Source organism: Grus americana, chromosome 1, assembly GCF_028858705.1.
Source record: "Grus americana isolate bGruAme1 chromosome 1, bGruAme1.mat, whole genome shotgun sequence".
NCBI lineage: Eukaryota > Metazoa > Chordata > Aves > Gruiformes > Gruidae > Grus > Grus americana.
The window spans coordinates 218,248,364-218,274,856 of NC_072852.1; the positions used below are offsets into that span (position 1 = coordinate 218,248,364).

Consider the following 26,493-nt stretch of genomic DNA (forward strand, 5'->3'; position numbering starts at 1 on the left):
CGACTGTGAGGCAGATGTGCTCCTTGCTCCGAGAGCTGCTGCCTGACTGGGAACTGCACAGAGCTGCCACCACCTCCCAGACATTTCGCCCCCGACCAGCCACCGGGTGCCAAATGGGTGACATCCGCCCGTGGCAGCGAGAGGGAACCTTCTTCCTTTAACCAGCAGCTCGGGGACCCAGCCCTGTTCCTCACTCCCACACAGTGCCTGGGGACGCTCCAGCCTCACCCCGGGGGCATCCAGGGACCTGAGGCCCCCCTGGGGCTGGCAGCCCGTGAAGTGCAGGAGGGGGGAGTATTAGATCATGATTTTTGGAAGTCTGAAGTTCGCCTATGCCCTGCTTCTTCAGACATTAAGTCATTTTCCTGAGGAAGTCGCGTATGACGTTGATCTGCTTATAGAGGGAGTGGGGTGGAGCGGTGAGCTCCAGCTAGACCACGGTAGAGGTGAGGTGCAAGAGCACTGGGACACCGCGTCCTGTCAACGTCTGCCATAGAAGTTAGACTCAAGGGGTCAATTCAGTACAGATCCTGATAGTTTGAGATGTTCTTACCCACATTTCAGATGCTCTAAAATGCTCAGTTTAATGCTTCCAGCCCTGGTTTTGATGGAAGAACTCTTTACCCACTTCACCAGTGATATTCTTCCACACAGTCAAGTGTCACAGCAACCACTGGAAATCAGGATGTAGCACAGCTTTTAATGAATAGCAAGGACAAAAGAAAAAAAATCTTTATTTAATGAGGTTTGTTACTTATTACTTTTCAAAATACCCCCCCAATTCTACCAAGAAAACCAGAAATACTACAGCAATTTTTTTTTTTTTGAACAGTTATATTTTCTTCATAAAAGTCAGAACAAGGTTGTTCATTCTTTCCCGAACACACCATGAGGGCACAAAACCTTTTTCAGCCTATGCAGCAGGCTCTGTGCTTGAATGTCTGCGAGCACTGTGCCACTTCTGTCTTCCCTCACCCATCTTCCCATTATTTCCCCCATCAGACTTCAATTTAGAAAGTCCGATTTTAAGTTCCTGACACTTATGGGGAGTGACATGGAGAGGGTGCTGAGCTATGAGGTTACTCTTGAATACCCTGATAGCAGCGATCCATGCAGTGAGCAGCTGAACCCAGCCAGGACACAAAATGTCTCTGGGTTTGTGCCCGTGTTGTAAGTAGGTTTTTAGGTTTTAAGTAGATCCTCCCATAGCTGCTGAGGGTGCAAGCTGCTGAGGGTGACATGACTTCAATTTAGTCAACTGCTGGTCACTACTAGGTTCATGTTCAAATTTCTCAAGTCACCAACCTGATCTCTTGGTCAGAACGACTGTGTAAATACACTCAGTTGGCCCTTTTACTGGCTACAGGTTGGAATACCTTCAGCTGGGTGCCTGAAGACATTTCTTTCTTGGTTCACATTCTTCAGACTTTATCTATCCTTCTGCTAACCACAAACAGTTTATAAACCAATACGTACATATTTATCCATACGTACGTTGGCCTAACACCACTCAAACAGCCACTGATGACATCAGTTGCCCATTTGGGAGCCCTCACCAGGCCAAGCTTCAGAAATGCTCAGCACCCATCCTCCAGAAAACCTGGCCTTTTACATATACCTATCAAATTTAGCACCAGAAAACCAGAAGGCATCCAAAATGACGACTCATTTCTGATTAACAGGACTGCGGTGCTTTATTCATCTCCAATAACTGGTTCCTCAGGGCCGTTGGCTGTGACACACTTCCTTCAGCAGGCAGATGATGAGATGTCCTAGAAAACAACTCTTCCGTTGTCTGGTTTATGCCTGTAAAAAATACTTTGGGCAAACCGAAACCTATAAAACCAGCATGCAATTCTTCACAGGCAACGACAACAGGTACCTGACTGGTGTTATCAGAAGTGCCCTCTAAACACCCTTCCCTTTGACTTGTTAACTTTCAAGGTTAAAGATACAGTTGCTTTCCCAACAACAGCAAAGCCTTCCCCCAATTACACCGGAGCCAATTGTGTGGGAAGCCTCAAAGATGTTTTTGCAAAAACAGAGCACCAACAGTGTCCCGATCTATAATTAGGCATCTGAGCAATTTACAGAGGATATGTTTAAGGAAGAAAAGAGTAAGAGAATTTTATATGCACTGCTTTGTCCAAAAAAAGATTATGAAAGGCAGAGCAAAAACTATTTACCAGTCTTAGGGGGAAAATTAAGTTCATTTCATTCAGTTAAAGCTGAAGCAGATGTTCAATATTTGTGTGTATGCCTGAAGACCTGCTACATTACAGCTTCTAACCAACGTGAACGTTTAGATCAATCTGGAGAGCTGGGGGTGTAAAAAGAGGGAGGAAAAGAAATGCCGCACCTCGACTCCTAATTTAGTCCATCTACCACTTGTGGAACAGGCCTTCAGCACTGAGCAGGTGAAAGGCCGTATTAAAAAAAATAAAATTTCATGTGAATAGATTAACAGTCTTTCAAGAGTTCCTCTAGATTTTGCTTCTAGCTGGCGATTCCCACACTGCTTAGTAAAGACAATTGAAATTATTGCAGTAACAAATAAAACTTTTCTCTGATACAAAATCTAGTCCAGAGGGCTTACTTACATAGTAAGCAAGATATCTTACGTAACTGAAGATTGCATGTTGTGCTCTGCCGCCGCAGCAGCTTTCAGAAAGCTACACAAAAAGAGCAACGCTCCCAAGCTGCCAAGAGGACCGAGAGAAAGACCCAGTTCATTTCTTCTGAAAAAACCCCATGATGGAGACCTGTTTGTTGGCTCTGTTGGCAGTAGCTGCCCCTTTCTTCAAGTTCTTCCTTTCTTCCTTTGGTTCTTTCTTCATAGGCAGTGCAGGCTGTTTGTGTGCAGCTGGTGGCTTGGACTTGGTAAAGTCATCTTCGCTATCTGTACAGGATTCACTCTCATAAACCTTCTCAGTCACTGGTTAAAAGAAAAGATGTGATGATGGTTAATAAGCTTGTGTACCAGAGACCTCCCCACTGCAGCCTTCCCACTGCTAATCTAATGCTAAACTACTCCTTAAGCGGCAGCAGCCCACGACTTCCCACTGGGAAGGGTCCTCAAGAGGACGGTTCCCTTTCCAAACCTATTCAAGTGTTGCCGCCTTCTAGAAACAAAGCCCAACTGTGCTGAAGACCATCAATTCATCTTGCAGAAGCTGACAAGCAGCCATCAGAAAGCTATGAATTAGCATTAGATGATGGAACTTCATTGGAGACCTTAGTGCAGCCCTGCACTACTAAAGGGGCTACAGGAAAGCTGGAGAGCAAGTCTTTATCAGGGAGTGTAGTGATAGGACAAGGGGTAATGGGTTTAAACTTAAAGAGGGGAGATGGAGATGAGATGTGAGGCAGAAATCCTTCCCTGTGAGGGTGCTGAGGCCCTGGCACAGGTTGCCCCGAGAAGCTGTGGCTGCCCCTGGCTCCCTGGCAGTGTTGAAGGCCAGGTTGGATGGGGCTTTGGGCAAGCTGGGCTAGTGGAGGGTGTCCCTGCCCATGGCAGGGGTGGCACTGGGTGGGCTGGGAGGTCCCTGCCCACCCAAACCATTCTATGATTCTATCTATTTTATGGTTAAAAACCACCATTCTGACTCGGTCAGATTTCCACAGGGGGCAAAGCAATCAGATCATCCTGAAATCCAGATGAGACAACCCAGAGGCAGACCCAGCCTTCCTTCACCAGCACCGTGCATGTCTGATGGCCAAGGAAAAATGAAGCAGACATAGCACACCTCAGATGAGATAAGGAGCACAAAATCTTGGGGGCAGCTTCTTTCTGTACAGGTGGGTAAGCAGGGCAATTATAAAGAAATCCCTTAAAAAAAAAAAAAACCTAAACCCGTGACTGAAATCAAGGACTATGACTGAATGGGATTGCCAGCTCACTGCTGTCAGCGTCCGGTGATGGAAAGCTAAGGGATATAAAACAACGCTCACGGAAATTAAACTGGAGTCAGCTCCACTGATGAAAGCCATCGCTAGATACTAGTAAATGTTGTTATATCAGCTTTCCCAGCAGTGCTCTGGTATTCTTCTAGTAAGCCATTTTTCTTTAGCAACTGTATTCTTTTAAACAGATGTCCTAACTTCCCTTCTTCTGGGAAATTGGCTTTCACTTGTATTAATGCATCAAATTAAATAAGGTTTTCTACGTAACCAGAAACCGAGAAGAGGAATGGTATGAAATCCTGCTCTGCAGTGGTAGCGGATGCTCAAACAGGGAATGTAAACCCAAGCTAACCTCCCTTTGGAGGCAACTGGCTTTTCAGTGAGCAGCTTTAACAGACCACCGGCCACTTACTGAGCTTTAAAAAGTTATCGCATTGTCACCCCTGTCAGTAACTGTTGGTAACTCTGAAAGTGTGCACATAATCCCCTCCAACTGCAAGATAATACAGCTTAGATCATCTTTCTTTTACTGAGATCTCAGCTGAACTTAAAAATTCTGTATTTGCAGCAGCTATGGGCACACAGATAGATAGTTAATGATGCTCAGCTCACAGCCAGACTCACAAAGTCACAGTAACTCAAGTTACACGAGCTCTAACTTAAACCAGTGCTGCAAGACAAATTTACCTACAACATACACATATATATTCCAATATACAAGTCCACATGAGTTCTTTCAAGATTTAGGAAGTGCAAGGTAGAAATGCACTAGCTTAAACCTCAGTAATTCCCCTCTGCTATAGGCTAAGAGCAGGCACTTGATCGAGTCCCAGTTGATGCATGGTCACATGCCTCATGCTTAACGCCACAGATACTTTAATTGCTCAATTTCCCTCAGGGCTAATCCCTGAATTAGTTTTGCTTTTTGACACCAATTCCTTGCTATTGCAGCTATTGTGAAAATAATCACTTAAAATCATGGAGAAATGTGAAGTACAGCCTAATCCTAATGTTACGATTTGACGTCTCTATAATCTAGTCCTTGTTTAAAAAAAAAAAAAAAAAGCACGGAGAGGGGAAATGCCCCTATATTTCAAAGAATAACAACAGTTTACACTAGCCTGGGAGATGTGGAAGTTATTTAGCCTTCAAATGATCAGGCCTGTGCATAGAAAGGGTGGGGAAGGGAGGGGAGAACAGAAACTGGACAATGACCAGACAGCAAGTTCTGTGTAACAGACTGGCTGGTTTTAGTACGGAAAGCAGCATGTCCTCCCTACCCAGTTCCTCAGTATCCCAGGTCCATCCCTCCCTCCTTCCTAGAGGATCTGTCTCCCAAAGTCACAACAAGGGGCCTGCATGTCCCTTTTCATAAAATGGTAGTGGACATGAACTGTAAACCCAAAGGTGTGGATTTCACAAGAGACTACTGAAGCCCTTGGGGGTGAAGGGAAGGGAAAGAAAGGCAATCTTCCCAACCCTGGTACGTTTGGCAAAGGCGGGACAGAAAGAGCAGAGCACTCTTTGCTGGAAGCTGAACCCGGAACAGTCATTGCTGCGAGCTCTGGATGCAGACCTCGTTCAACTCAACTCCCCAGCTAATGCTTTTTTGTTCCATTTTCCTTCCAAGTGTTTTAATGGTTCTATCTGGGATGGGAGACCAAAACACCCCATAACGCAACTAGCCAAAGCAGTCGCAAGTCCAATTCTTTGACAAAAATCCAGTACTGGAGATTTCAGTTACTAGCACAGCCAGTTGCTGAGTGCTAGCTTTGTATTTCTTTAAAGGAGACACACAAAGTTAATAGGAAACATAAGATACAACTATACAGACAGGTGCAAACAGACACAAGCTGACTCACGTCCAGGCAGCACCAAATCTGGGCCAAGCAAGCCTGTATCTATCTACGCTTATGCACAACCCCAAACCTGTGCAACGGCAACAGATCTTCTCCTAGAACTGGCTGAGCTCCCTTGACATCTACTCAGATCAGCAAGGCTGGAGAATGTTAAGCATCCCATACAATTGAGCTGACAACAGCGCTACAAAAACCACATTCCACCCTCTTAAATTTTTTTTTAAAACCTTTAAAAAAAAGTATCCTGAACTCCTACAGCTCAACTTCAATGTCAGGACACAGAGGAGGAAACAAGTACAGTGGTGTCACACAGCTTTCTCCAGGTCACAGGAGGAAGCAGTGTCCAGCCAGGCTGGAATTCAAAGCCTCTGGCTCTTCATACATCTGTAGAGACTCTCTTCCCTCCTGAAAGCAGAGCCATCCTTATCAGAAACAAGAACTCTCTCAAGGATTTAAGCCCCAACTTATTCCTTGTTTATCTGGGATACTTAAAGTTTATATTAACATATAATCAAGCTCTGCAGCACAGCTCTGGATTTATCCCCCCAAAGGTAAAAAAACCCCAACCAACCAACAACTCATTCCAGCCAAAATTTACCCCCAAACCTACACCCCTCTCTGCATCATCTTTAAAAGCTTGTATCTTTGGAGAGGAGAGCAAGTGAAGGAGGTGCTCATGCTGGCAGGAGAGAAGGGAGAAGAACCAAAAGAAAATCTGTGATTAATCAAAAAAGAATAAGGTTTCAGCTACAGCTCTGTGACTCCCTACCCAGGCCTTCACCAAAAGGGCAGTTACCTCAGGCTGGGAGCGCGAGGTTGAAGTGGAATAACAAAGTGGTTTTGTGAACCTCTTTCTAAGCCTGGAGAGGCTGACCTGTGAAAACCTTCAATACATCTTCAATAAAGTTAGTTCCACTGAGGTGTAGGAGACAGCTAGTCTTACCCATGCAGCCTTCTTCTTCATCAATAAACATTTTGGATTTCAGCACACGCTTCCGTTTCCTCTTCCTCCCTCCAGTCGAAACCTGAAGGACATTGCAGGATTGTGAGAAATCAAGAGTTAAGACCCTGTGCACGTAGAGGTCATAAAAGTATCAGCCCCAGCAGTGAAATCTAGTCTCTCTAATGAAGCAGAGCACGATCTGATAACTAATTCTGTCCCTTCCCAGGATATCCTAGTCTCATTTTTGCTAACGCCACAATTCTCCCCATCCTACGAGGACAAGTTTCAGACAGACACAATACAACTTAAATGAGACAGCAAGCTTTCCTGTCTGCCAGCACAGGGGGAGCACATTCCTCTTTTGGTGCACGTGACATTTTGAAATGTGTTTAGTTATGTGAGAAGGTGGCACTGGGGTTGTCCCATCATACCTCCAAAAAAAATGAGGAAATAGCAAGGTGTACAAGACATCAGAACTCCTGCTGTGACAAACAGCTGCACTTTCAGTACGACTACGTGTATTTTCTCAGCTCAGAGGTTAACTTCTGGCCAATCGCAGCCCACCTCTCTTACGCAGCAGCTTCTGTGCAGTACAAGGCTGAATACTGAGAGTCTCTGGTTTCATTTCTGGCCCTGCCCCGATTCCTGAGGCCAAGAGTCAGAGGGAATCAGAGGGAATTCATAGAACCATTAGGAGGAAAAAAAGAAAAGAAAACGGAAAACTGTGCTATGGCAGCAGAAAAGCTAGAGTTTAACTGATGGTCTAGAAAATGAATGAGTTAGTGAACACGGTGGATTCTTCCAAGCAGGATGACATGATGGACTTGACAGGCAAACAGGACCTTCCCCCAGCATCCGAAAAGCAGCTGGGCAATCCCCATCGTGTCGTATAAAACCAAAAGTTAATCACCTTAATGTGATCTTACCTCCGTAGATGTTGGCTCTAGTTCAGTTTTCAGGGCAGGTACAGGAGGTGGAGATGGAGCTTTCTCTTCCTCAGGTGTGGGGGACAGTGATACATCTGCTAAGAAGATGAACATCTTGATGTTAATGCCCCCTTGCAGCTACCTTTTTGTCTCAGATGATTTCATTTAACTCCCCGCAATTGCTTGTAACCTGTATTCAGGTCAAGGCTTACAAGTTCTAACTCAGATTTGTTTAATTCAAGTCTGGACAGATCATTTGAAGTGGTCGGCCTCCAGCCAATGGCTCACCCTGTGCTAAGGTGCTACGTACTGCAGTTCCCAAAAGAAGGAGGGTGGAGGGTGGGATAGGATGGGAGAAGTGCATTTGGGATTTTTGGTAAGCCAAAATTAGTTCCATCAAATGAAACTTTACAAATAGGCACAAAACCTGGTATGTTTTAGCCATATATTTCACTTGCTTATTAAAAAGAGGGACTAATTTGTTTAGAAATTGAAAGAGGCACGGTTTAAGACTACATATTCCCAAATCACCAGATGATTTTGGTTTCTCTACCTCATCCCCATTGTTCAAAACAGTCATTGCTTAACAAGTGATGCTACACATCCCAAAGGGTCAATGCTATTAGCTTGAAACTACCTTAATCCAAGAATTAAGTGCAACATACTATTACCCACTCTAAATATTGTTCAGGGACACCCCAATCTTTCATTCAAAAAAACCCCCACAAACAAAAAAAACCCTAAGCCCATTCTCTCATCGTCTATGCTGCTCTCCTCTGGGTGCAAGGATGGAGATAGTAGAATCCTTTCAAAGACAAAACTGACTGCAATGGTCAAGGCCACCTTCACAAATTTGTACAGAACAAAACCAGCTCTGGAGCTTCTCCCAGCAATGTCAAACAGGGCCTTAGTGAGACTGGCAGGGCTTACAGACACGAGACAAAGCCAGGGTCATTCTTCTGTGGGGCTGGCAGAGGGACAGAGCTGTGACGGTGAAGAAAAATCAGCGCAGGGCAAGAGGGGAAGGAGCAGCACCTTGCACCACGCAGCAGGCACTGTGACTAATTTAAATGGCTTTAAGGAATCCTCACTGAGTCCAAGTGAAAAACGCTGCCATGCAAGTCTTCAAATGTGGGGGAGAGCGAGGAATGTGGGGGAAGAAACTCCTCATCTGACCTATTGCTTAATAATAACAATGATGCCGCCGGACAGAAGGACAGAGTGCCTGTTTGGCTTCTCTTCCCAGCTCTGCTGGCTGTAGCACTGCATTCATCCTGTCATTGTAACACAAATTCTGGATCCGTAGCTGTCCCAACCGATTAGGTCAGTGTTAAGAATTATGACTGTGCCAGGCAGGCGGCCAACTGACCTTCATAGGTTAAGAAGGGCTCAAGTGAAACAGTGGTTGGCTGCCAAGGCTAAATAATAAATTACATTCTTCAAACAAGGACTCAGCCTCCTAACTACTTCAGTAAGCGAGGCGCAGAAATGCAAACAGAGTGGGATAACATGACTCGGTATTTCACCTTGCTCCAAAGAGCTGGGTCTGGCAGCTGCGCAAAGATAAAACCAAACAACGGATCTGCTCTAAGGTGCTAAGTGCTGGGGCAGCTGGGACCGCAGCCGCGGAGCTGCGGGGAACTCAAAATTCTCAGTATTTATCATAGTCTCGTAGCAACTGCAGGCTGAAGCGCCCATATACTGCACAGCACCAAACCTGCTTCACAGACTACCCAGGCTGGCCACATCAATTTTTAAGGGAGCATAGGCTAAGAGGGCTGAAAACCAGCCTGGTGGAAAAACTGCTGCCTCTGCTGTGCTCAAGCAGAGCCTGCTGAAGGTATTTTCAGCATGTCAACTCCACTGTGCTTGCTTGGGGGAAAATGTGGGCTTTTTTTCAGCCTCCTTCAAACAAGTTCTCCCAGCTTTTGGCAGGCAGAAGGCACCTTCTCCCCACGTCAGAGTGTTTCGGACTACCATCAAGCTGCGTCTCTATTATTTTATTATCCTCTTCTAGCCAACACAGCCCTCTGACATGTGATAACTCCTGAGTCAAACTCTAGCTGCTGCCCACAGTTTACTCAACAGCAACAGCTGCATGAAATGGATACAAGTTGGGCAATTGGATGTACCAAAGATGTAAATCCTGGCTTTGTTCAGTTTGCTCTGACCCTGCCTGGAAAAACTGTGAGAAGCTTTAGTGCTTCTGCTGCGGCTCTCCGAAACCGATAGAGTTTGTAGGTTACAGTGCCACTGAAATCACTCTCCAAAGTGGCTGTAAAACACTTGTCAACACTGCGAAACGCTGCCTGTGTTGGTATAGCTGAAGCTGCCAAAACCTCCTGTCCTCTGTGGACACGCTTGTGTAGTTTATTCTGGCACTGGAAGCAAAACAACCTGCAGTGACTAAGGCACCCTCATACCAATATAACTTTTTAACGAAAAATCATTTAAATGGAGAGGATTGTGCCTTATGCCCTCTCTGTATTTTCAACTTGATACAATGTGCTGACACTCGGGTAAGAAGAGCTTATTTTGGGCTAATTTCAGTATATTAAGAGCAGCCTAATATAGAACAACGCAAAAGACTTGACCCGACATAAGAGCGCCCATACAGTGCTTCGCATCAGTTGTACAGACCTAGTTTCAAACCCACAAAATGTCGCTAAGTCTGCCTGAAAAAAAAAAAAAGGGCAGTGGTTTTACTAGCAGTTACACAGGTGGAGCCCTGTCTGAACACCATTCAATCACAGCAATGGCCGCGGACAAGCGTCCCCTTGTATCTGCAGCTGCACCCACAGGAAAGGTTAGCACCCCTGCCCGAGGCCATGCCTCCTCGAGCTGCGCGGAGCAGCCTGTGCAAGCACCTCCTTGTTTGTTTCGAGCAGAGGTCAGCCAGGTTAGCGTGGCGCGTTAGCATGAGCAGCAGCTAGACTGTTAGCCTTTGATATCTGCTCTGGTGGTGCAGCTTCCCATATTGCATTTTACATATTTAAAAACTTACCCCTTGATCATCTGCGGGTGAATTACGCAGGTGGCGGATGAAGCGTGCCCTGTCTGGCAGCGATTTCCAAATGCTGTGCAGCATATGGCGCCTTCCTCCCGGCTGCCACAGGGATGCAGCGGGGAACAATGTCACTCCAGGCCTCATTTTGCTCACTGATGCTGCTGATTAAAACTGCCCCTGCTCTCTTGAGAAACCCGTTTCCAACCTTTCCAAGGATAAATGCTCTCAAAGTCCAGCTGTTGTACTTTTTTGTTTTTTAAATTATTCATTTTATCCAACTTATATTCTCATACTTGAATATTGAATGTAATATTACCAGTTTGGATTCAGTATGAATATTTCAAAGAATTCAAATCTATCTTCTTTCATCCAGTTGGATTTAGAAGTGCAAGCAGCAGAACCAAATGGCTGAACGCAGAGCTCATCAGGGTGGTTTAGATAGCCGTTAGCTTAAAAAGGAAGAAGAGACAAGCTCTCTCGATTCTAATCTTTCCCTTTTGCAAGAGGCAATAGTACTAAGCTAATCTGAGTAATATACAAATTTGTATACACAAGCTGTAATTTGCATAAATTTACAATTCTAATATGCAACACAAAGCCGATTTTCGACATAATGGAAAGAACAAAGAGGACTACAACGTAGGAGAAGCAACGGCAGTGACAAGAAAATTCTCCAAACAGCCAAACTCTCTGCATATATCTCTAGTAGGTTAAACAGGAATAAACCAAAAGCCAACCCTCCCTAACAGAGGAGTGGGTAGGTAGCCTTACTTGCACTGTTTTCAATGTCTAAAGCTACTGAGAATGAGGTTAATAAGACAACTGGGCTCCCAACCTGACCAGAGGACCAGATCCATGGTTTCTAATCACAAATTTGGTTAACTCACACTTCAGAGCACAAATGAAACAAGGCAGAACAACTAAACAGAGCAACTGCGTGTACTGAGGGCAGGTGTTTGGACCACATCTTGGAATAAATGAAAACACAAGGCACTACATTCAAAGGCATTAACTATTCAGCACAGGTATTCATCAAGAGACTGGAGAGCTCAAATATTCAAAACCAAAAGTGGGTTTGCAGCAAGCAGGAGACTGCAGAACTCTCTATAGAAAGTGCTGCTCAATTTATGACAGTCTTATGATGCTGCTCTTGGTCTCCGGACACGAAAAGAGTTCTGACAGAAATAGAGAGGGAAAGCAGAGTGTGCAGTCACCTCTCTGCTTGCTGTGTGCTCAGACCGCTGTCATGAACGCAGGCTGGGGGTCCCCAACTCACAGCAGCACAAGGAAGACTGAACCAACAAGCCTTCATGCTTCAAAGAGCAGCCTCTCCGCACAGCCCTACCACATGCTTGAAACACAGGGCTTGTTTCTGCCTGCTCTCGTTAGCGGAGAGCGGACAAGCTGAGAGATTCCAGCCCAGCAAGGAGCGGCGCTTCAAGTGGCTAAACGGGCTGATTTCAATCTTCCCTCTTCAGAGCTAAGCAACGCAGCTTGTCAGTAGGCTGAGTGATGAGTGAATGGAAAGACCAGATAATAGCTTACAAACATTTAAAGACGTAAATACCAAAGAGTGTGGGCATATATTTTTTTTTCTTTATGGCCAAACAAGGAGCTGCACACAGGAATGTGATGAAATTAAGGCTGATCATGAAGAACAGCTTCCTGAGAGATTTATCATCCTGTCTGAGTAGAAGTGACAGATGCCTGATGACAGAGATCACTGACATGAAGAGAAACCATGAAAATAGGCCTAAGGTGGCACAGAGACTGCTAAGATCTCCAACAGTATTTGCCTCTCTAGCTTGTATTACAGATTGTCTTCATTTCATGTTTACTTCTTATGTGCTAGCCACACTAAATAAGCAAACAGCTTCAGTTCTCCTGCTGGAGTCCACCTCCTCGCTAATACAACCTATTTGCTGTTTCACCTTTTTTCACTGGAGCTGTACACCAAACTGGTGGTTTCAATTATTTGTCCATAATGATCCCCAAATTCTTTTCCTGATCAGCTTGTTGGATGACTGTTTCATTTAGCACATACTCCCCAGCTCAATCCCAACTTATTTTCCAGTTATCTATATTGAACGGCATTTGTCACCTCAATTATCCAAATTCTTTGGAATCCAGCCCTGCTGTTCCTCATTATAAGCCCAAATCTTGCCGACGTTCTGGGCATCCCACTCCTACCAAAGGCAACAGCCACCAAGGAGACGCGGAGTCGCATCGAATATGGCTCAACTGTTTTGCCTCCAGTTTCTCTATTATCTTTTTTTTTTATTATTATTATTTTGGAAGTCTTGCTTCCAATTCTGTCTTCCAAACCATTTCTATAAACAGACAGAATAAAGATACTAAAATTGACCCTGGGAGCGGGGAGGGGGAGGTCACTTTGCGAGTGTTTACTCACCAAATAAACTGGTTATGACCAGTCTTACAATTCTGGAAGGCGTGATATCTTTCACAAGAGATTTGAGAACCTCCTTCCCACACGTCAGTGTGACTGGCAGCACACTTGGTGAGGAGACAGCCAGATCCGAGCTAAGCTAAAACAAAGACTGAATGACTGAGGCATCTCAACTGTATGCCCAAGTGCTTGCAGCACAAGATAAACAGAAAGCTCAAGCTACAGCCATTTGCGCGGTCTTTAGTCCTCTAAACTATTCCCTCAATCATTGACCAACAGCCTTGGATAGTAATATTGTCGAAATCAGGCCCCTGACCTACATGCCTGGTTGTTTACACATCTTTTTACCTTCCTCATCGCTGCTGTCAGACTGAAGTTGTTTGATTCGCTTCCTCTTTTTCTTTAGATTTTCAGAATCTCTTTCTTCCTCATTATCCGACTTGTCCACCCTCTTCATTTTACTGCCACAAAAAGGAGAAAAAAGGAACGAACATGCATTATCCATTGTGCGTGCATGAAAATTCCTGATAGAAGTACTGCTAGCAAGGAAATCAAATACCTCTGTACCTCTCAAAAACACGAGCATCACATACACTGAAGTATGCTCACCTACACAATCAGACATAGGCGCACGAGCATTTTCAAGCCTCTTATCCTTAGCCATACCCAGTTCTCCAAAACAAGGAGGATTTCTTTAGCCCCTCTGCAGTTCAACGTTTTGCACAGCACCTCACCTAGCTTGGCCACAGCAACCTGGCAAGAGCGCATTTCTGATCTTGTCTCTCTAGCTCAGGCTCCCAAACACTAATGTCCCCAACAGCATCGCTCAGAAGCTCTTTTGACAGACTGCTTGCCACTGACTGACTATGAGGTAGTGTCTCAGAATCCTGGAGCCATTTTTAAAGACTACTGGAAAAATAAAATAGCTTCTTTCTTTTTAGTGTTGGCGAGACGTGTCAAACTAACAAGCCTGGAGGCTAAAGGCCCACGTATCCTCATAGAGCTGGTACAGCCCAAGTGGCCTTCCCAACACCACACTGCCAACATGCAGTTTCCAGGCCCTTGGCTTTTTGAATAAGACTATCAATAAGACGACCAGTTAGCACTAACTGCGATGGTGGGCTGGGCGGTGCACTTACCTATTTAGTTAGAAACAGATTGAGACCACCAATTAATTACTCATAGGCCACCAGAGAGCCATCAGACTGTAATGATTTTTTGTCTCTGTCAGTTTGGGTTGGATTAAACACAAAGGGCTGAACTTAAAATTTACTTGGAATCTCAGCCCAAAGTAAACCAGCGGCATTGAAAGCAGCAGTACATTAGCTATGGAAATCAACAAGCAGAACTTTGTGTGCTGGAAGCTGTGTACATATAAGCTTGGGAATATACTACCTTCCCTGCAGTACAGGTGCTCCTGCCAGCCCCCACAGATTGCCTGCAGGGTCTATACTAAGTCTGCTCACAGCGTGAGGTTGTCTCATGAAAAGCCACCCCCTCCCACTGAAGACTACCTGGACCGCATCCCTTCCCATTTGCAATGGCATAAATGGCCCTGAGGCATCTGCAGCACTAAATGGAAAAGAAATATTAGGAAAGAATTCCAAGAGAGATAATTTTAGCCAGGTTTAATGCAATTTAGTAGCTGGAAACAGGAGGTGAGCCAGCATTGTGTGACCAGCCAGCTCCATGCAGGCCATCAACAAGCGTGTCAACAGATTACAGGGACCCTGAATGGTGCGGCCCACCTTTTTTTGTCCTTTTGTTGACTTCTAGCAGACTCCGTTTTCTTCCCAGGTTTCTCTACTGCAGTACTAGGGGATAACTCTGGTTCTGCTACAGGAACTGAAGGCTTGACTACTTCTTTCTCCTCCTTTGGCTGCTCAGGCACCGAGTTGACTTTAAGCTTATCTGTGAATAAATCATTAAAAAAACCCCCAAACATTGAGTATTCAGTATGAATGACAACTTACAAAGGTGTAAGCGCACTAGCACTTACAGTCTGTCAACTTCATTCAGCAGCTTTACACACACGCACCACCCCCCCCCCCCCCAGAAGACAGGGGCAAACAAGTTAGAAACCTGTATCATCACAAGATGCCTGAGCAAAGAAGAAGTATTCAACAATGAGATCAACTCCACTGTCAATAGGAACAGGGGCTGCTGAGAGGGCTAGAAGACCATGCCAACGTCTTTCTGACACTGCTTGGAAACAAGGCTGGCTGCTTCATTGAGCAAGGGAAAACATCTCATACATAAGAACTTGAATGACAGCTCTCTTATTTACGATCAACGGCAGAAAGCCGAAGGACCCAATCATTGTTAACTCAGGACTTTCTGGCAATGGTGAAATATTCGAAGCCAGGAGAGATGTACAACATGTAGGGAATAAATCTTACTCCTGGAATCACCCTATCTCTTCTATACACATAATCATTTCCAGTTCTGCTCGGCTTGCTCCTTCCCTGCAGCCACCTCACAAGTCTCCTTGAAGAGCTCCCCGACAGGACTCAGCAGAGAAAAGAACCACATTGGAAATCATGGAAATGCATCCACAAAGCTTTCTCCATTACCACTGGGTTATCTTTACCATGCAATCTCAACCATGTAAGGTTGTGGCAGTCTGGTGAAGTTCCCACTGACTGGAAAAGGGGAAACATAACCCCTGTTTTTAAGAAGGGAAAAAAGGAAGACCCAGGAAACTACAGGCCAGTCAGTCTTACCTCTGTGCCTGGCAAGATCACAGAGCAGATTCTCCTGGAAACTGTGCTCAGGCACATGGGAAATAACGAGGTGACTGGTGACAGCCAACATGGCTTCACTAAAGACAAACCATGCCTGACAAATTTGGTGGCCGCCTATGATGGGGTTAAACATTGGTGGATAAGGGAAGAGCAACTGATGTCATTGACCTGGACTTGTGCAAGGCATTTGACACTGTCCCGTACAACATCCCTCTCTCTAAATTGGAGAGACATGGATTTGATGGATGGACCACTTGGTGGATAAGGAATTGGCTGGACAGTCACGCTCAGAGTTGCGGTCAATGGCTCAATGTCCAAGTGGAAACCACTGACGAGTGGTGTTCTCAGGCGTCGGTACTGGGACCGGCGCTGTTTAACATCTTCATCGGCAACACGGACAGTGGGATTGAGTGCACCCTCAGCAAGTTTGCCGACAACACCAAGCTGTGTGGTGGGTCAACACACTGGAGCGAAGGGATGCCATCCAGAGAGACCCTGACAGGCTGGAGAGGTGGGCCTATGCAAAACACATGAAGTTCAACAAGGCCAAGGGCAAGGTCCTGCACGTGGGTCGGGGCAATCCCAAGCACAACTCCAGGCTGGGCAGAGAATGGATGGAGAGCAGCCCTGAGGAGAAGGACTTGGGGGTGTTGGGGGATGAGAAGCTCAACATGACCCGGCAATGTGCGCTGGCAGCCCAGAAAGCCACCCGTGTCCTGGGCTGCGTGTCCAGCAGCGTGACCAGCAGGTCGAGGGAGGGGATTCTGCCCCTCTGCTCCGCTCTGGTGAGACCCCCCTGCAGTGCTGCGTCCAGCTCGGGGGTCCCCAGCACAAGAAGGACATGGAGCTGTTGGAGCGAGTCCAGAGGAGGCCACGGAGATGATGCGAGGGCTGGAGCACCTCTGCTCTGGAGACCTCAGGCTGAGAGAGCTGGGGTGGTTCAGCCTGGAGAAGAGAAGGCTGCGGGGAGACCTTAGAGCCCCTTCCAGTCCCTACAGGGGCTCCAGGAAAGCTGGAGAGGGGCTGGTGCCAAGGGCAGGGAGTGACAGGCCAAGGGGAATGGCCTGAAGCTGCAGGAGGGGAGATGGAGATGGGATGTGAGGCAGAAATCCTTCCCTGTGAGGGTGCTGAGGCCCTGGCACAGGTTGCCCCGAGAAGCTGTGGCTGCCCCTGGCTCCCTGGCAGTGTTGAAGGCCAGGTTGGATGGGGCTTTGGGCAAGCTGGGCTAGTGGAGGGTGTCCCTGCCCATGGCAGGGGGTGGCACTGGATGGGCTGGGAGGTCCCTTCCCACCCAAACCATTCTGGGATCCTATGAACTTCCTGGGTTTTCAGAATATTAACTTTGGTCTAAGGCTCTTCTCAGATCTTAATAATTTTACTTGAGTTAATGGAAGTAACTATGCTTAGGCTTGTTAAGCTTAGGCTGTGTCCTCAGCTCCCTCAGTCTCATCAAAACAGGAACTCAAAGACGCCCAACCGTACTGTGCCTTCTGTGTTCAGCGCTGGAACCGTACCCTGCAAACTCTGACAGATGTCTGTTAGAAAGTGAATTTTGCTGTTTACTCCCTCCCAGTTACTCTGCTTCGAATCCTCTTGTGCTCGTTATTATAAGGGCATTTTTGAAGAAAGTCCTACAGTCCTTTTCCAATGTCTATTTAAAAGCCTCAGCATATTTTCTTTAAACTTGGATAATTTAGGTCAGAAGGGACCTCCAGCGGTCACCTAGTCCAAATCCCTGCTCAAAGGGGAAGGCTACCCCTCATTTTTATCCTCCACTTAGTAGCTCTTCAGTTTTCAGTAAAGAAATTAACCCTAAATCTAACTATAGACTCCTCATTTTTGTGATGAAAAACAAGCATCATTAACACGCCCTGCGTAACAGGTTTTGGCAAACGTTTTACCAATAGCTAATCTTCCAGCCAGAAGTACTCACTTTAAATCAGATTTCTTCTGCACTAAAAATCCTTCCTGGGTTAGTCTGCACAAATATGTCATTTTAATTGATCTCCATCCAGCAAGCTTTTTGTCTGAAAAATTCCACTTACAACTTTTAACTTTTGTCTTAAGAGTTGCATACAAAAACATTAACCCCTCTGAGTCCAAAAGAACAGAAGAATGGTATGGAAAACTATAAGAAAAGAGGGGATATAAAGAAAATCCAACAAGTTTGGCAGGGCAGGAGTGAGAGGGAAGAGTTCTGCTTTTTTCTGTTTATGCCTCCCATCACAGCTGTATAACAAGCTGGTATCACTGGGGTTTTTTTAATTGCTACTTAAAGAAAAAAAAGAGATTTCCAACATCCCTTACAAATTTTTAAACTACAGAGGGCCAGTCCTTGACCACAATGGTTTCTGAAAACAGATGCGTGTTATAAAGCACTTACTCATGGCAGCTTTTCCAAAGAAGTTGTTCATTATGTTGCCCTTTGCTGGTGGTTTGCTGCTTACTGCAGACACCTAGAAGCAAACAGAAGAGTAACCACAGGAATTATTCACACAACGCAGCCCTCAAAATGCATAGTACTGCTTCTGGACAAGTAAAATAAATACGTATAATTCATTGACTAGTCAGCGTCTTAGATTTCAGTACCTGTTTAGGAGAATTTGAAGATACTAGATATTACATGTATCAAAGGGTTGAAAGCAAGTTACTTACGACTCCTTAGCTGGGCCTTCAAATCTAACTTGGGTCACATTCCCATTTGATGGCTGACAGCGTTACTGAAATAAGCGCTTGGGACTTGGGTCAGTTCCCAGTAAAGAACTGTTCTTTTTGCAAACTATCAGTGCCTCAATTCACAGTAACCGACAGAGGAAAGAACACAGATTGGCCAAACCATGAAGACTTTATCCAGCTACTCTGGCACGTACACTGTTCTGCTGAGCCGTTTGCAAAAAATATCACTGCTCTATTCCATTAATATAGCCACCACCAAAGTGAAAAATCACACACACACACGAAAACCCAACTAAGGAAGCTGGGCCTCCTAATCCCATTTATTTTCATGCAAAAAAATGGCAACCAGGCACTAAAGTTCCCAAAACACTCAGATAGATGTATTTCACCAGTTCTAAATTCACTATAAAAATCAGAAAAATGAACCAAAATGTACTCAGCTGTTATAAAAAAAGCCAAATCAGATGTAGAGAATGTTACCATTTTAATACCCCTTTACTGGCCACATTGCTTTAAAAACAATTATACTCATTAAAATTAAAATGTAATCCTACTGTGGAAAAAACAGCAGTTGAGAAGATAAACAATTTAGTCTTGCACAGGTCAAGCTCTGAAACTTCCCTCACAGACCAAGTTTAAACACCTTGATACTTTTAAGACCTGGACTTCTCGCATTTCACTTATTGCTCAAAACAAATCCTTTTAAGCACAAAGGAGAGAGCGAGATCTTCAACCGGTGTATATATTGGCATAACTGAAGACAATGGAACAATTGTCTCAATAATGCAGCTATGCTGGTTTATACTTGCTGGAGATCTGGCTCAAGGAACAATGGCAAAGCGTCAAAGTTATGGCAAATACACTTTTATGGATAGGTCAAGAGTGTGGCAGAATATATTTTTGCCCAAGATGACTGACAAAAGGCACATCTGTACTATACAGTTAAATACTTATAAAACAGTGACCGACCACTCCCAGCGGACAGCACATTTAGCACCAGAAGCAGTGGACGAGGTTATTTACGTTGAGTAAGAGTGAAGCTAGAAGAGCGGTTCGTTAAAGCTATTAACCCAGAGGGCTGCCAAAGGGTCTGAGGTAACTTACACCTGGGGCCTCCTTAGCCTCTGCTTTAGTTTCTTTATTTGTGTCCTGGGGTTTGGAAGCCGCTTTCGCTGCAAACATTCCCATGATCCCTTTGGGCTGCTGCGAGGGCTGTTTAGCGGTCGACGGACCGTGGCCATTGACCACAGGTACGCTGACAGCATTCGTGTCACTTGGTGCCTGGGAACCAGCCTGCACAGACGTCTGCGCTTGAGAAACTTCGGCCGACGTCCTGGGGATCGCGGCAGCACAGTGAATGGCACTAAACCTGTGTGATGAAGTGAAAAAACTTAATTAGTCTTTTAACTTCTTATTTTTCACCTTGGTGCCTTGCTTCTCTTTTCCTGTGTTCTCCTGTTATGGGGGGGAGGGGGGAGAAGAAAAAAAGCAATTTAATTTGTGCATGGGACAAAAAAAGAAAGGCTGGCACAGAATCAGAGATGGAGACCTCTACTGCAAAGATCAGCTGAACCTGTCAGCAAGAGCCAAAGCATTCGAATGCTAAACAAGCTGTTCAGATTTCATGGGGGGGGCGGGGGGGAAAGCCGGTCTCCACACCCAGGGTGGAGATGGAGCAGACTGCATTTTATTCCTAAATGGGTTATGGTCGCTAGAGTTTGCAGCATAAATTGTATGGCTGTCTGATGATCTAAAACATTTACAACTTTCAGATGCTTTGACAGAGTCCACTACTGCCACAATGAGCGGCCGCAATTGCACCAGCCAGGTAAGTAAATCACAGCTGAAACCAAACTACTTATAAATGGCTCAGAAGATACCCACGACATTCAGATTTAACTATATAAAGTCATTTCCATGTAATCGCTAGTAGACAGATGTATCTCAGCTTGTAACAGTCTGAAACGTGATTGTTTGGGTATATGGAGATATAAGAACTAAATTATTTGCTCACAGTTACAATACAATTCCCTGACAGTCAGGAATAGCAGTATCCAAAAATAACTGAACTCTACTCCCCACTGTGCAAATCACAGGCGAGGCTTTCCAGATTTCCTACAGAAATGCCACAAAAGAGCACAGACTCACGCCTTCTAATCCACTGAATTACACAGCATATTTTTATTTGCATAAGAAATAAACCAGTCTTCTGCCAAATAATTTCTGTGCCTCAGCATTAGCGGCTCACATGCACAGTCCAGTCCTACTCGGATCAGGAACTGAAACGTATTAACAAAGCAACACCATCTCTACAGCTTTTCTAGGCTGCAGCAGCAATCTCTTGACATTCGAACCTTTAAAGGAAGGAAAGAAGACATTGAAGAAAAAAATATTCCTACTTTCAATCTGTTTTCAACATGGCCAACACTGCTCTCTGGACAGCTTTCACTCCTACTCCACATATACCCATAGTAACACCAACAACTCTCCAGATTACAAATAACATTTTATTGTCAACTGTTACACTGACTGCAGCGAACACATCTAAACCTCGCACATCCCAGGCGCTTGGGAAGCTAGCTTGCCTTAACGCTGCGGTGCGACTATAGTTTATGGGCTTGATCCAAAATTCACTAAATAATCGCTGAAAAAACAAAACAAGCAATGCTCAGACTATGGTCTGCAAGCAAGGAGCTGCTTCCACTTGGAAAGCTGACATTAGCAACATGCATTAAATTCAGTTATATTAGTACAACATCTAGCCACCTCCACTGTCTTTGCAGCATAACAGGTCCCATACAAACACAGAAGAGAATAAAGATCCTTGCCCCAGAGCTTGTGAGATATACGGACTGAGGGGGAAGCATAAGCAGCCCATAGATTCTGTTTGCTATAAACATGCTCATAGTTAAACCTCTGGCTTTTGCAGGTACTGCAGAAATCTTGTCCAAGGTGTAAAAAGACAATTCACATAGCTGACAAGGGACAGGGACATGGTCAGTCTGAATTTAGTCGAGCAAGGTCACAAATGAAGAAGCTGAATTCTTCTTAATTTGCTTGGTAAATTCTGCTCCAAAGCGAGGCAGGAATTTACACATAGGCTTCAGAAAGCTATTTCAGGTTTTGAATTGTCTAAACCTTCTGGATGTACAAATCTGAAAGGCAGACTCCTCTGAGACTCAAGTATCAGCATGCAGGGGTGCCTGAGAGTAAACAGACTGCAACAAGGCAACTGCAGCCAAACCTACGGCACACGGCGTCATCGAAGCAGGGCTTTCTAGCACTTACCAGGCTACTGTCATTCACATTTGAAACATACAGCTTCTGTAACATTATTTTCTCAGACCTCCTCTTGTCAGCATTTTGAAGGCAGCTACATTTTACTTTCAAATTCTATACTCTTTCTATGACACAACATTCAGGCATCCCCCTTCTAAACCAGATTGGTCATGGCATTGTACGTACTGATTACATCAAGCTGAAGCTGTCGTGGTGGAAACAATATATAAATGAAAAGCCACAGCTGCCAGGCACTGTTCAGGAGGGGAGACAATGACCCCTGGAGACTGAAGTCCCTCTGAATTCCAGGACAACCTTTCTCTAGTCCAACCACAAAGGACATTTGTGCTGCTTGGTTCATTTTGTATGTTTACCCTACGCCTTGGGTTCTCATCTTACATATGGAGAATGAGTTCCTGCAAGACATCTTCAGCTGAAGGAGTCCAGTGGATGAAAATGCAGAAAGGAAAACTCATGTTAGCGCTTTGCTGAGGAAATCTCTCATGTTTTTGTAAGTCTGTTTCGATTTACTCGTACTGTGTGACTGAGAACTGGATAAAAATGGTCATGATTAAGTGTGGCCTGGAAATGAGAAAAAGGTTTCTAGCCATCAGAAAGGTACTGGAACCATCTGCCCGTTGGAGTAACGGAGCAAGTGAACCAACTGCAAGCTGGAAATAGCTCGGTTTACGAAACGATCATACAATGTGCTGTCTGGGGACTGGTCTGGCATGACTTAGAAGATATCTTTTTCTAGCTTTCTAAAAATCCAGGCATATCTGGTAACCATTGACTTCTGCTGAAGCGCCCTACGTAGCAACATCTCATCACTCTCAAATCACATTGCATAAGAAGAAACACCAAGACGCAACTCACTTGCTGCAGTTGTGCAGGTTTGTTTTGACAATATCATAGTCTGTGTTGTAGAGTGGCCCGCTGTCCTTGAGCAAGGCTTTCTGAATGCTGTAGACATGCACGCTCGCAATCGTGGCTAGTTTAGACTTCATTGCTGGAGGGGAAAAGAAAAAAAAAAAGACAAGTCCTCTGTCAGCACAGCCTTTACAGAATCAGGTGGCAACTTTAAGTATCAGGCTCTACCAAGGATGGAGAAATACTAACAGACTGCTTGACAGCAAGGACCTGAATATAAAAATGTGTAATTGTACCTTCTTCCAACACTCACTAACTGAGAATTCAGGGTAACAGACTCCACAAGCCCATCTTACACAACTGAATTAACTGAATAATCTCTGTGTTTACCTTCAAAATCTCCAGAATATCTACATGACTACTTGAAGCTAAGGAAGAAAATAGATGATCATAACTCTACACCACTGGAACTGCTCTCTGCCATTAAGGTAGCATCTACTATATCAACTAGTGTCACAGCGTTGTCTCTAGTAGTCTGCTGGAACCAATGTTTTGTCTCTTCTATGCTATTTAGACTGTAACCCCCTTGAGACAAGGGCTGGTTTTTAGGAATTCTTTGTTCATTGCTTATATTGTTCTTTCCACACAGTCCTGGTCTGAGACAGAGCTTCTAGGCACTGTAAAAATACACACAGTAATCATTTCTTGGGGCCAGTCCTAGACTATGCAGCCCTACTCCCATCACAAATCTCAGCCTCTTCCAAATGTAAGTCATACCTTTGGCCTGTCTTCTAATACAAAAAACATGAGCAACCCTTTCCTCCACAGCAAAACAGAACACTACGCAGCACACATAATTCAACGAACATGACAGATAGTAGTTGTACTGCTTCATAATCCACTACCCTGATGAAGACAACTTTAGCTAGAAATCCACTTCAGATTTCGAAAAGGAAAATAAGACAAGTCTTTCAAGCAAAGTTAGGTCATTGGTATGGATATTTAAGGTCACAAATGCCACAGTACATTCTCAAATGCCAAAGATGTTATTTGAAAGGGATGAAGAGCCTGCAGTTGTGTTTCAATTGCTACACATCAGATCTCATCAGCAAGAGGAGACCTGGAAAGATGATAAGACAACTGACAGTGCACAGAGAGCAGCTTCAGGAAGCAGTGGTGGGTTTTTTCACCTTTTACTGTGAAAGTAAATACCCCAGACAAAAATGAGAATGTTCTTGTGGGACATTTAACTAATACCCACATCACTCAGAGCAAAGAAAGACTGTAATTGCATTTAACCAATGGCTAGAATTATCTCCTTCAGCATCCTTGGGAACCTGAAGGCTCATAACTGTTCTAAAACACTGTGAGACACTGCTGTGCACTACTCCGATAGTGGTGCCTTTAAGGAGGAGCTGACTGTCAGTGGCAAGGAGGTGGAAAAGAACCACTGACTAAAATGTTCAATATGAAAAAAAAAAATAAAATTCAGACCCAAATCACAAGTCTGTGAAGTTACACAGCTGTTGGCTCAGATATTCAAAATTCTGAGAAAAAGCTAGTACAAAAAGTACACACCTGAACCCAACAGCCTGACTAGGCATTTACGTGCAGATGGCAAGTTCTGAGCTTTACTCACTTTGCTGTTCTTTCAAAGAAAAAAAAAAAGTTAAAACCACGTAATTTTCACGATCTGCTTACCTTCGAGTTTATCCTCTCTCACTACTGCAACCTTGTGGCACTGTGAAAAATAAATAAATTGCAATCTTAAACTTGAAAAGATCTGCTGTACATAAGACTGATATTTTCAGTTATCTATTGAATAAGAAAGTCTGCCAATTATAGGTGCAGCTTTATAAATGCAAAGAATTCTGCCAATGCTTTTAAACAGTCATCAGCCCCTAGTTTCCAAAGCATCTTCCTACTTTTCTAATCGACCATTTCACAGGTCACTACAACCCTAAAGAAATCCTCTGTCCTCCATTCCTGACACTGGGAGATGAGACACAGATGAAACGAGAACTAAACAACTGTGCAGCACAGCGGAGAAAAGCAAACTAATGCGGCTGATAACCCAACTGCTAGAAATCTGCCGCGCTAACCTACATCACCCATGTATATTTAGATTGCCAGTAAACTCTAACACAGGAAACTATAGCACAGACACGCCACCAGAGAAGCAAAACACCATGAGAAATTAAGCATTAATCTAAAAACCAGAAATGAATGTTTCTGGAGGTGTGCTTGACAGCCAATCTTTGAGGACTATATCTGCTCTATGACATTTAACAGGCTGCAGTTAATGCACAGAGTACCCAAATAGACAGACTGGACAAAATCCAACCATTAATTTTGTGTTTAACTGATACCACCAACTAGCCAGCAAAAGAGTAAGAGGCAAGAAAATGTAGGCAACCTGAAACGGCACAGAAAGATTGAGTGTCTCAGTCCCTCACTGAGGTGGATAAAAAGTTGCAAGTAAAGAGCGTGCAGTGCTTAAGACATGATGAGAATTATTTGTGACTAATTTCTATCCCTATCTCCCTTCAGATGGGTCTTGCAGTTGAATCCACAGCCTTGTGGCTACACCTACTGACAGCACACAGTACTGCAGGGTTACACCTGAAGCACTCACATCCCTTTCCTACCCAAAATTGACTTGTGCCAGGTAACACCCACCAGCTACACATCTTCTGGAAATACCTTCGAGATCTGACTGCTTCTCCTACCCGCTCCAGCTAGCCCTCAGACATCCAGTCTGAGGAGCTTTAATGTTCTCCTGCACGGCATTCGCTAACCCTGGCATTGCTTCGTCTCTGCCCCCAACAACCTACTGCACCCGCAGGTCACCTTTCTTAGCAGTCACTGGGATTGCAGTATTCAAAAATAAAATACTTAAAACCAAAACACAAAAAAGTGCCCTTTATATGGTTACGTTAGGAGATCTTTCTTGTTTTGCAAATATATAAACTGCTAAGACAGAGTTTAAAAAAAATATAAATCTATATCCTATGTCAGAATTCACTTGTTTTATTCACTTGTTTGTTTTAAATACATTATGGCAAATTTAAAAATAATAGAATGTGGTGACCAACCTCTGGCCAGTTCTAGTCAGCCAAGAGATGCTACCTTGTTATTTCCAAAATCAATCAGGGGAAAAAAAACTGTTAAACTCAGGCTATAATGCGATGCCACCTGTACAGCTTTAAATAAATATATTCCATTATACAGAACTAATGCAATAAATAATTACCTTCAATTTCAGACAAATTTGGAGATCTAAGGAGAATATTCTATGCACGTGAACCAATCTATTAATTTAGGAAAGCCAAAAAGGTTTGTTGGGTTTTTACCCCTAATCTACATATAAATGCCAGGATACCCCGAGATGTACTAATTCTAAATGAAGACTATGGATTGTAAGAGATATTAGGGCATTTAAATATATGAATAGCTAAATTTGTATCTAAATATACAAAGAGACACCTAGTGTAACATCAAAAGCATTTAGTGTTTGGCTACTGAATTCTTCCGTGAGCAAACAGAAATAGGCACTCAATTTGCTCAAGTTCTTTCAAAAACCTCTGGGGTACTTGTCTGAAATTTTAGATGACATTCTTGAAAATATGACAAGCAGGAATGACAAAAAACAAATTATTAAGTAGCGATTCTTTTGCTTAGTAAGTCAAAGCATTTTAAATACAAAATACTGTTAATAAATTTATGTTTCTCTTGTATACCAGGATAAAAAAGTTGTCTTGTTAATTAAAGCAACTTCAACTATTTATTATTCTATTTATGATTATTCTATTCTAACCGAATTCCAAGCTCTCTCCACACAATACTTCGCACACTTCCACTCCACAGCAGATCCTGGAA

The 26,493-nt window shown here is 44.2% G+C and overlaps 1 protein-coding gene across 4 annotated transcripts in view; it reads right to left on the bottom strand.

The window, feature by feature from the left end:
* Nucleotides 1-697: 697 nt before the first annotated feature.
* Nucleotides 698-26,493, bottom strand: part of POLD3 (DNA polymerase delta 3, accessory subunit) — a 48,744-nt gene continuing 22,948 nt past the window's right edge. For 2 of the 4 annotated variants that reach the window (XM_054836595.1, XM_054836579.1), the window contains exons 4-12: nucleotides 24,316-24,355; nucleotides 22,621-22,753; nucleotides 19,570-19,834; nucleotides 18,173-18,245; nucleotides 14,794-14,956; nucleotides 13,394-13,506; nucleotides 7,632-7,729; nucleotides 6,706-6,787; nucleotides 698-2,935 (exon numbers count right to left, since the gene is read on the bottom strand). In XM_054836595.1, the coding sequence (XP_054692570.1) occupies nucleotides 2,730-2,935; nucleotides 6,706-6,787; nucleotides 7,632-7,729; nucleotides 13,394-13,506; nucleotides 14,794-14,956; nucleotides 18,173-18,245; nucleotides 19,570-19,834; nucleotides 22,621-22,753; nucleotides 24,316-24,355 (1,173 nt within the window). In that variant the 3' untranslated portion in view covers nucleotides 698-2,729. The remainder of the gene's footprint in view (nucleotides 2,936-6,705; nucleotides 6,788-7,631; nucleotides 7,730-13,393; nucleotides 13,507-14,793; nucleotides 14,957-18,172; nucleotides 18,246-19,569; nucleotides 19,835-22,620; nucleotides 22,754-24,315; nucleotides 24,356-26,493) is intronic. The other 2 variants (XM_054836588.1, XM_054836605.1) reach the window with 2 other exon arrangements.